Source organism: Bos javanicus, chromosome 10 (genome assembly GCF_032452875.1).
Source record: "Bos javanicus breed banteng chromosome 10, ARS-OSU_banteng_1.0, whole genome shotgun sequence".
Lineage (NCBI taxonomy): Eukaryota > Metazoa > Chordata > Mammalia > Artiodactyla > Bovidae > Bos > Bos javanicus.
Window position 1 is genome coordinate 52,764,428 of NC_083877.1, and position 12,014 is coordinate 52,776,441.

The following is a 12,014-nucleotide window of genomic DNA, read 5'->3' on the forward strand; positions in this document are numbered from 1 at the left end:
TCATTTCTCTGGGATGAGTGCAACTGCTGAGTTGTATGGTAACTGCATTTTAGTTATATGATGAATTAACTGTCAAAGAGTCTTCTAGAATGGCTGTATCATTTTAAATTCCCAATGAACATTTTTCTTTACATTCTTAGGTTAAATTCCTTAGTGGTGGAGATATGTAGAGCCACAACGTATTTTTTAGTGAAAATTAATTTTCATAAGTATATCTGGGGTACTGTTTTCTAAGTGATCATGATAAACTGAAAAGTTAAAAGCACACTGTATGAAGAAAACAGCTGGGAAGTTCAGATGAGCTGCAATGTCCTAAAACTGTTCAGTATAGCAAGTGTGACCAAAGAGGTCAGAGACAGATTTTTTAAAAAGATGTAAACAGAAACAGAGGATACACATTATGACATTCAAATTAGGACTGTATGTATACATATATCCCTCCAATAACTCTAGGGAAAAGTAAATTACAAGCAGATACCTGCTACTATGTCTGTACTTGAAGATGTTTTCTAGTAACTTTGTAAAATACCTAAAGATAATACTTACAATTTTTTAAGAAGACATCTGATTGAAATCTTACTGTAAAATAATTAAAACAAAAGTTTATGTTTAATGTGCTCCTATCTATCTTGTCTAAATATCCAGATGTGCATGTATGCATGCACGTGCACATATACACACCAAGAGTAAAAACACTCTGCACTTAATCTTGTCATTAAAGGATGGCACAATTTAAATTCCTTGAAACCATTAGTATGTATGAAAGAAAAATAAAAAGTAGATGAGATTCATTGGTGTAACCATATTTCATGTCATGTAAACCTGAGAAACATTTATAAAAATGACCACATAATAGAACACCACATTTTCTTAAATCTTTCAGGTAAAAGAGAGCCTTAAATTGAATATGAATAGGATATCAAGTCAGAAATCTTCTCAAACACAAAACATTAAGCCCTGTATATGAAAAATTTTAAATATATATTTTATGTTGTCATGTTAGTCACTCCGTTGTGTTCAACTCTTTGTAACCCCATGGACAGTAGCCCGCCAGGCTCCTCTGTCCATGGAATTCTCCAGGCAAGAGTGGATTGTCATTTCCTTTTCCAGGGGATCTTTCCGACCCAGGGATCAAACCTTTTTTTTATATATCTTATATATTCTATAAACTGTAACAAAAATACATAATTTACAAAAAATCTTGATATACAAGCTAGAGAATGTGGTAATCTTTTTATTGCATACATCTTTGGGGATGTCCCCCAGTTGGGAGTGCAGATTCTCACTAAGGCAACAGTACTATTCTGATGACTGTGCCATTCTCACCTTATCCTGTCATCAGGGGTTCTTTCTACAGACCTTTCTCCACAGCGATTCTCTGAAGATTTCTCTCTGAAGAGCAGCCTCACTGCCACATCACCAAACTGCCTAATTTTTCCTTTTTCCTCTCCTAATGTGGTAGGTTCAATTCACTACAGCTACATTTTCATACTACTACTTTGAGAAACAGATTTTTTAAAATTTCCAGAAGTATAGAAAAATAAGGGAGTAACAAGGTTTCAGATAAGGAAATCTGACATTTGCCTTAAAAAGCAACTTTTAATATCACATTTGAAGACAAAACAACAGGAAAACAACTCACCTAATGAGTAACTTACCATTCTGGATCGAGGCAATGAAGCCCTGGAATTTTATAGATAATTTACCACCACCACAACCACCAATCACCATGTCTGATATTAAAAAACAAAAACACACAAAAAAACCCCAAAACAATCCTGGTTCATTCCACACAATTTCAAGTATATGATTTATTATCTTATCAAAAAATTAACAGTGTTGCTGTTTATTTATTTATTTGGTTAAATTATTTAGAACAAGATTGGCAAACTACAGCCAGCAGAGAAAATCCAGGCCACCAACTGTTATTTTTGCAGCTCATGAGCTAAAAATAGCTTTTCACACTTTTAAATGTTTATATAAGTACCTATATAGTATGACTGATTTTGCCTTCTGGGCTGTAAACACTATTTATTATATGTCTTCTTGAAAAAAAAAAAAAAGTTTGCTAACCACTGATCTCAGGGATCAGTATAGAAAAATATGTAATAGAAATAAATAAAATTTATAACTATAAATAAAACTAATTGATTTAATTTGCTATGAAGTGGCCTTGAACTCTACTCCCATTTAATTGTGACTCCCTAGAAATTTCATATAATCTGGGGAGTCTGACAACTCTCCAGAGGTATTCTCAAAGTGAAAAACAAGTATGCAACTTAAGAATGATTGTTACATACTTCACCACACTACACTATGCATATGCCACTAGCCAAAAAATATTTTTAAGAGGACAGTATTTACTGAAAATATAGTAATATATACAAGAAAGCTCCCCCATACAGCAAATACTGCTGTAGAACAGCAAATACTGCTGTACAACAGCAAATACTGCTACTCTTGAAAACCTAAAATTCCAAGTTAACAACACTACCAAAACAAATTCAACCTGGAAGTCATAGAAAACATGAGCTATGAAAAGCAAAATCTGAATTTTTTAAGAAAAAAAGAAATAACCTGAGATGTGAAGGTGATAACAAAAATAGTGGACACTAAAATTAAGCAATTTTTTGAGGGACTTTAACTAAAATGTGAGGCTTACTAAGTAGCAGTAACACAGTACAACTGTTACAACTACTCAACTGAATGATAACTACCATTAGTACCTCAAACGATTAACATTTCTGTAACTGAAACCAAAGCAATTCAGGATATGCTTTCAAATTTTTAAAAAATTTACTTTCATCTGGTAGCTAATTAGAGCTTCCATAAACACGGTGACCACTAACCAACGTAGGACTAAGCCTTCACTTTGAAAACTACCAGAATTTTCAAGGTATAAGGAGTACCAGGCATACCTCTTCCCTACTCCCAGTCCTTACGACAATCTCATATCTTTCAACACTCCCAATTGAGAACCGTTGAGCTAGATGACCTGTAAGATCCATTCCACAGCAAATATTCTATGAGAATTTTAGTTAATAGTTAGCATTTATTTTTAACAAAATACTCAGAAAACCTATAGTAAATGATATAGATATTATTATAACCATAAGCAGTGAATCTGAAGCATTACCACATTGAAGACACAGTCTGATGCTGCTGCTCTAGGACTTTTCCTAATCAAAACAGTGTCGCAAATACTCATGTGTGCCATCGTGTGGTTCTGAGATTATACACATCAAGGAAGACTGTCAGGTTTACAAAAGTTCCTTAATAAAAAAGTATAATGCTTTTGTTCTCCAGTAACCAAGCAGCCATAGCCTCTTTCACCTACCACACTAAAAACAGAACTCAGAATATCCTCAGAATTCATATTCACTCGTTGAGAATCAGACACAAACAACAGGAAGATTCAAGGAAGAATCATTTAACAAATCTATGCCACTGATCCACTATGAAATTGTGCAGATTACTGAAGATTACTGTTGACCACAGAACACATACACACAAGTGATGATGAACAAATGAACTGGGTAAATAAATAAAAATAAATGTGATCATCTTTATATAAGTCAGTAGAGATACCATTTTGCAAGGGTGCAGAGTTGAGCCAACTCTGAGTTGTGGCCTGATGAAAATATTCACTAAAGACAGATAACTTAGAAAAAAATACGAGTGAGATATGAGTCAATGGCATTGTTGGTCAATTTTTTGCTAAATAACCCATGAAAAGTGAAAGTGAAAGTGTTAATTGCTCAGTAGTGTTGACTCTGAGAACCCATGGACTGTAGCCTCCCAGGCTCCTCTGTCCATGGGATTCTCCAGGCAAGAATACTGGAGTGGGTTGCCATGCCCTCCTCCAGGGGATCTTCCTGACCCAGAAGTACAAAGCAAAATACAAAAGAAATTCACTGAAAGCCGAAAACCATGCAAAAGACTGAAAATTCCATTAAGTACGACCCCATGGACTGTATAATCCAGGGAATTTTGCAGGCCAGAATACTGGAGTGAGTGGCCTTTCCCTTCTCCAGGGGATCTTTCCAACCCAGTGATAGAACCCAGATCTCCCACATTGCAGGTGGATTCTTTACCAGCTGAGCCACAAAGGAAGCCCAAAGAATCCTTTAAATAAACACAAAAGCCACTGATGGATTAAGACAAATGAATTAAGAGTCAGTTAATAACTGAAGAGAAAATTAACAAGATTCAAATGTGAAGTAAAAGACATTTTCTATATTACCATAAAATTTTTCTGAAGTAAAAAAATACACTAAAAAGTTCAACAATTAATTCTTTGCTCACTTAAAATATAGTGGATAATATAAATTTTGCTTTATTAGTATTATTTTCTAATTGAAGTTTTTGCTTTCAAAATAAAGTCCTAATCAAATATTTCCCCCTCTATCCTCTGAAATCTTGACATCTCTTTTCAGCAATTATTTATTTCTCTTATATACATCACTCCGGGACTAATTACTCATAGGTAAAAGGGACCTGGGTCTACACAGGAGTACCCTTGAAACTCTGAAACCTTTTTCAAGATCAGGTACTAGTTTGGTCTCTCCTACACTGGGCAAAAGGAGAAGACAATGGCAACCCACTCCAGTACTCTTGCCTGGAAAATCCCATGGACGGAGGAGCCTGGTAGGCTGCAGTCCATGGGGTCGCTAAGAGTTGGACACAACTGAGCGACTTCACTTTGACTTTTCACTTTCATGCATTGGAGAAGGCAATGGCAACCCACTCCAGTGTTCTTGCCTGGAAGACCCCAGGGATGGTGGAGCCTGGTGGGCTGCAGTCTATGGGGTCACACAGAGTCAGACACAAGTGAAGCAACTTAGCAGCAGCAGCAGACTGGGCAAAAAGGAAACCATTAGCTCATCTCAGGTTACAGGAATGGTTTCAGAAAGAACTGCTATTAAGTCATTTTAACTATGAAAAGAGGCTGCTTTTCAGACTGAGGATGCAGGGTAGGGGCATGAAAAGAAATTATTTCTGGAATAGAGTAGTTAGAAATAAAGTGCATATATGCATTGAAAGAAAACATCCCAAGCCACTAAGGATAAGGTAACCTATAACAGGGCTTCCCTGGTGGCTGACAGTAAAGAAACCTGCCTGCAAGGCAGGAGACCTGGATTCAATCCCTGGGTCGGGAAGATCCTCTGGAGAAAGGAACGGCTACCCACTGCAGTAGTGCTCAGTCACGTCCAACTCTTTGCGACCCCATGGACTGTAGTCCACTAGGCTCCTTTGTCTGTCAGATTTTCCAGGCAAGGATACCAGAGTGGGTTACCACTTCCTTTTCCAGGGGATCTTCCTGACCCAGGAATTGAACCCACATCTACTGCATTATCAGAAATGGCAACCCATTCCAGTATTCTTGCTGGGATCATCACATGGACAGAGGAGGCTGGCAGGCTACAGTCCGTGGGGTCGGAGAGTCGGACGCAACTGTGCATGCATGCACACACACCTCTAACACAAGCTACAAATATGACCCAGTGTGTCCTCCATGGAAAACTAGTTCCCCACAGGGTAATGATGCTTTTTTATTTTAAAAGACTTCTGTGCATCATCTGAATCTGGAATGTGACGGGCTGAACACAAATAAGCTACCCCGGTTTTCCCCAGTGTCTTTAATATTTCAAAGTACAATCTGAATCTCTAAGAGGGGACATGTGATATATTGCTTCTCAAAGTTATGTCACTATGGAACTTTTCTTCATTATTACCTCTCAAAAGCTGTGTCTCCATACTTATAGTTCAAGAAAATGCTGAGCTAGTAAAACCCTGAAGGCATTACATAGAAAGAACTAATACTTTATATGCCTAATGTGCCTAATGGAAAGAATACTTGATTAGGAGTCAGAGGACATGGGTTTTGTTTTGCCACTTACTGACTCTATGTCCTCAGAGAAAAAAACACAATTTTCTTGCACCTTAGTTTTATCATTTGCACAAAACCAATTATAATTCTAGTTGTAGCCTTTTCCAGAGTTGAATAAAATATATTACATAAGGTTATAGAAATAAAAAAATTCTAGAGCTACAGAAACTTTTTAGACTATCCAGCAAAACCTTATCTGGAAGATAAAGGTTATTTTTCAAGATATGAATTACAATCCAGATCTTTTAACTCTCAGTCCTGTACTTTTTCTATACTACCGTATGTTGTTTCCGGTTTTTAAGAGATAAACATACTAACCAAGCATCTCTAGAGGCAAAACAGGCCTCAGAAAGGAACACAAAAAGTGTCAGAAAAAAGAAAAACAGAGGGTACTATCTTAAGTTTACCATTGACAACACATGCACATAGCGTCTAAAGTCAGTAAAGCTTTAACAGACATGGGGGATAGACAGGTAAGAGCAGTTTACAGTAACTTGGAAACCAAAGCGAGGCAATTATATAAAGTAATTTGTCTCTATGTCCAATTAATAAAATGGCCCGACCATCACCAAAAATACATCTAATCAACAATAGGTAAAGGGAAGCAAGTATTAATGAAATCAATGAAGGGCCCAAGGGTAGAAAAATGGACCAAAGTTGGAAGAGGCTAGAAGTAAATAAGACAGTTTGGTGATCCTACTGCAATTCACTGCTCTGCAGTTTTACTATAATACAGAAATGTTTGATGCTAATTACTTAGTGATATGCCAAAAGGATGTACTTATTTCACTTGAAACATAAGAAAGAAACCCTTTTCCATATTGACAAATCAACAGGATAATTCTAGAATTCATTAAAAAGAAACACTAACTGATTCAACATAATAGCTTTCCTTCCTGTGTAAAATGCTTCAAAATATCTAAATGAATATAGAAGTGCATGTTTCTATGGCAAATTGTTCGTTATTGAATCATTATCAACCCTTGTTAGAAAAAATTTCTCATTTTTGCAATGTACAAAATCATTAGTGTTTGAGAGCTTCATCATGAAAGATAGTAGCACTTTACAATCCACTATTTCTTCAGGCAAATGTGCTTATTATGGCTGAACATAATACGAAAAACAACATTCCCTAGATGTACAATTTCACTGCCCCCCACCCTCGCTTAAATGGTGTTTTTACATGTTGACAGCAATGATGAAATATGTTACTGCTTTCCAGTTAGTTGTAACTTTCTCAGCACTCATCATTCACAGAATCACTCTGAAGGTTTTACCTATTATGATGATTAGGTATCAACAGTTCCAAATGCTGCTAATACTGCCATATACATCTCAGTCCTGCTTTAACACTGCAGGTTTTCAGCCTGAAAACTCCTCTAAAATGATCAAATGGCTAACGAAGTGCATCTATCCACTGTAACTCTACTGAGTGCAACAGACCCACCTTCTAGGGTATTAGTTCAATTCAACTCACACCAAGTGGGATTAATTGCTACTGTTTGGAGCTGCTCCGCAATTTAAAGGACATTCATTTCCCAAAGCTAGCTATTGTCATGCAGATTGCTTGGACTCAACAGTTAGATATCTCATTTGATCATTTTTACTAAAAATAAAAGGAAGGAAGTGTAGTAAATCAGATATTGCCTAGATCACTGCAATTCTTTTGAATCTATCTGTCTAACCTTTTCAAGGTCATTCCCCCTTTCTTAAAAGTAAATTAACATTTTTAAGCTTAGATAGTTAAAATGGACAATGAAAATGTACCCTCACAATTTTAAGTCACCTTTGCTCAAAGCTACAATAATGATGCAATTTTAAAGAGTCAGCTCTGTAAGCTAAAAATGAAAGTAAGAACATTAATATAAAAAAGGGCAATTTCTGAGTTTTCACAATTCGGTTATACACTTAATTAAGAAAGCTTAGTTCAATGTAAAATTACAAAAACACTGCCTACAGTTTGGTCTACCATACTTACTATAAATTAAACACTACTTGGGGAAGATATACTACAAAAGGAAAGGAAACTATTTGGAGTATCACATCTATTTTACTTTGATAGCAAGTTCAATAAAAAATTTAAAAGATTAGAAAGTTTTCCCTAGCCTAATGCAAGGATAATTATTTTGTTCTAAATTTAATTCTGATTTTTACCTAGATGATAACATATTTAATACTAGGATTCCCAGTTTCATTTATGGTTGAAACAAATTGTCATTCTGAATACAATTTTTACCACTGATTTTAGCCTTGTGTCATACTCAATGACTCTGGCTTTAAAATGGTAACTGCCTTAGGCAAAATCCACATCCGAATCTGTCTCCACCATACTATATGGCGGATAAGGGAAACAAACAAAGACTGCGAAAAATAAAACCATTTATAAAGAAATTGCCGACCACCAGGATTTTGGATTTGGGTAATCCACTTAGATTAGCATGGCTGTGTCTTAAAAGGACAATTCTAAAACCATAATATAGGTCATGTCCTTAAGAAATAGAATAAGTAATGAAATCAATGTCAATTACACAAACCTTCCATATTAACATGACGCCACTGACAACCAGTAAGACAGATTAAATAAAGCTTTTGTAATGTGCTTAGACCCAGCATAAACAAGATGGAAAAAATAATGTCATAAAACGGATTCTTTTCGATCAGGTTCTGCAGAAAGGTAAAAGTATCACTTAAAAAAAAGAGTGGCATCCAAACTCGGGGAAAAAATTGAGGGCTTCTCATTTCAGATTGAATAGCTACAAACTTTGATACAAGAAAGAGAGAGCAGAGGGAGTGAGAGGAAGGGAGGGCAGGTTTGCCGGGAGTAGGGGGAGATACAGAGAATGGTTAACCTTAAAGGTTATGCCAAAAATAATCAGTTTTAGGCGGTGGGTAATGTCGTTCAAAATGCAAATTTACTATAGAAAAAGAAAAAATTTTAAATCCCCAATATGAACCAAAGTGCTTAACACAAATGCTGCAATATTTGAATGTACTATTAAGTTTTTATCAAACTGTCAAAAGAAATATTGTCCAACATGAATAAAATTTGCCTAAAATCACTACTCTGTCATATTTTTATTTACCCACACAAATACAACTGTTAAGACAAATAGTAAATTAAAAGCAAATGTCTCTGAAATGCTTCTATGCCCAGAAGGTAGAAAATATATAAAGCTTAGTGCCACAGACACTGCCAACACTGACAGTTAAAACCCTGCTGCTTCCTTTATTGATAGCAATGACAATAAAGCTCTAAGAGAAGGACCCACATTTCTGAACGCTTGCCCCGCAAACTTGGCTGAATAAAGAAAGCCCAGATGTTCCTAGAAACTTAGGAAGTTTCTTTTAGATACTTATGTGTCCTTCCTGGACAAGGGGATGAAAAAAATGTCTCTGATCCAAGAGGCTCTGTGAAGACTACTTGCAGAGAATTACCAACTTACCCATTAGATTTGAGTTCATGAAAGGTGTTGGGGACAAGCCTTCGTGGGCCCCTAAACGACTGTCATTCAAGTGATCACTGTAATGAGGGCTGTCTGTAAAACCCTAGAGGGAAAAAAAAAAAAAACAAAAAAGACCGGAGTATTAAAAAGATTATTTGGCAGTCCTGCTAATTGAGCATAATGACACTCATCTAATTAATATACAGACTTACAAATGGTCATTCCTAACCAAGTTTCTGGTTCATTACTTGAAAAACTAAACAGAAGTGCTGCTTTTATTCTTTTTAAGATTTTAAAGTCAAAAAGTTCCTACATACATTTTAAAGAAAATTAGCCCTATGATCTCTTTATATGCCCAAAAGTAAAATTCTAAATGGATGAACTAAGAACGTATACTTATGAGTTATAATAAACTAGAAAAACATTTATCCTCCTTTCTCTGCTTCCATACACCCTATCAATAAAGGTTTGGGCAATTGTAAGATTTACTTAAGATGTTAAAAATAATCAAAAATCAATATACTAGAAATGAATCCTTTTCTGAATGGCAAACAAATATTTAATAAAAGAAGATCTGCTTATATTCCTTTTAATACTAGTATAATAACTATGTATACTGAGCCATGTATACTCTTATACAAACTGAGCCATGTAAAATAGAAAACACAAAGATAGTTAATTTAAATTCTTAAGAATCTAAAAAATGAAACTGCAAACACCATGAAAACAATAAAGCTAGTGCTATTATTTCACAATGGCTGTTACTAAATTCATCCTTATAACTTAAAACTTGCTTTTTAAAAGCAAAGGAGCCTAAAAGATACCAAAGTTTACAAATAAAGTAAGTGTTACAAAACCTCAGTGGATTAAATAACTGTTCTGGTTCTCAGATTCTTATACATACCAAGTACAGCATCACCTCCAAAATCATACTTTCTATACAAGGTTTTGAACCCTACTTAAAGAGTAGGTGGTACCTACCCTTTTGCCAACTTAAAGTGATTTTAGTAAAGATCAGAAAATCTTACAAGAGGCCCAAACAAGAACAAAAACTCACTGCCTTGGCTCACAGAAGCAACCCAGAATCCCCTGGGACTATAAAATCATCAATCACTGAACATTTATCATTACCCAGACTGCAGGCTAACATTCAAGAAGACATTAATGGGGCTGAAACAGGCCTCACTATCTTTGCAGGGATGCTGTCAGTTCAACCAAAGGGCTAGGAATTGAGGGCTAAATAACTGTCAAATCATTACAACTGCTTACAGATGCATGTCACAACTCCTTCTGCTATTCTGTTTAAAACTAATCTGCTGGGAGTGCTAACTCCCAAATGAATCTTTGTTTCATTTTTATCTACTTTAGAATCACTGATACACATGTGATAGGCATTCAAAAAGAATATTGGTGACATTTACAACTTGGTTATGACTACAAACGTGTCCTCTGCTAACCACAACCAGAGTCCTGTCTGTCACAGCACATGCAGCAGGCGCTATATACAAAACAGAATGGCTCCTGGCTAAGGTCACTCCTTGAAGTTTACTTTTGTTGCTCAAAATTCAACAATCTTGAAGTGCTAAGTGACATCCTACTATCTCACATTTATCTCAGTGTTTTCCTCTGCCACTCCCTCCCACTGTCATTCTTAGGTATAGAGTCAAATAAGACAATAATGCTTACAAAAAACTCACTGAAATATTGCTTATCATCATTAAGTAACTATTACTCTTGAAAAATGAGAAAAGAAATGCATTTGTAGGTCATCCATGCTGTTCACACTTCATTTCAATGTTAAAGGATAATAAAAGACAAATTTTGTATATTTTCAGTTCTCTTCATTCTTGAAGTATAATAAAAAACTTTTCCCCTTAATGACTATAAAAATAAAAACATTTAAAAAATTTAAAACTCTAAAGTACAAGTATATAAATAAATCTAAGTTTCAGGGTATCATCAAATGACTTTTATACACATTAACTTTATACATCACATATATTGCAGTTAAGCAAAGACTCTAAACCATATTAATATATGTTCAGAAAACACAACAATTATTTTTCCATCAATCATAAATAAAAAACAGTAAGTACTATCTATTATCCACGTGCACCCACATGTAGCAGGGAACAGTACAGAAGTTACACAAGATTATATCTTAGTCCACTAATAAAATCTGAGATTGTCATATTCTACCACAGAGGATCTATACCTGTGTCATCACATATAAACAAGATTTGAATATAGGCCCTCAGTATCTGTTTACTCATAAACATACACTATTAACCATAGTGTTAATAGTGAAATTTGATGTAAGTCATTTCAAATTTCAGTAAGTCATAATTTCATTCATATAAGACAAAAATTAAATAGAAATTTGAATATATTTTTTTACACCTCAAAGGTTCATCTTAGTGCAAAGAATTTTTGAAAAGCCACAGCCTAGAAGAAAGGAATCTTCATCCATAGATGCAAAGCGATGATGGAGGATGGAACAATGAAACTGGACTTTAAATGTTTGTCAGTTTTAGATCAATGTATGCCAAGTGATAGCCACTCAGTTGTGTTAGACTCTACAACCTCATGGACTACAGCCTGCCAGGCTTCTCTGTCCATGGAATTCTGCAGGCAAGAATACTGTAGTGGGTTGCCATTTCCTTCTCCAGGAATGTATGCTA

At 35.3% G+C, this 12,014-nt stretch overlaps 1 protein-coding gene across 7 annotated transcripts in view; it reads right to left on the bottom strand.

Moving 5' to 3' along the window:
* The window catches only part of TCF12 (transcription factor 12), a 392,889-nt gene that overhangs the window by 194,398 nt on the left and 186,477 nt on the right, over window positions 1–12,014 (bottom strand). For all 7 annotated transcript variants that reach the window (XM_061431178.1, XM_061431177.1, XM_061431176.1 and 4 more), the window contains one exon: window positions 9,334–9,436. In XM_061431178.1, the coding sequence (XP_061287162.1) occupies window positions 9,334–9,436 (103 nt within the window). The remainder of the gene's footprint in view (window positions 1–9,333; window positions 9,437–12,014) is intronic.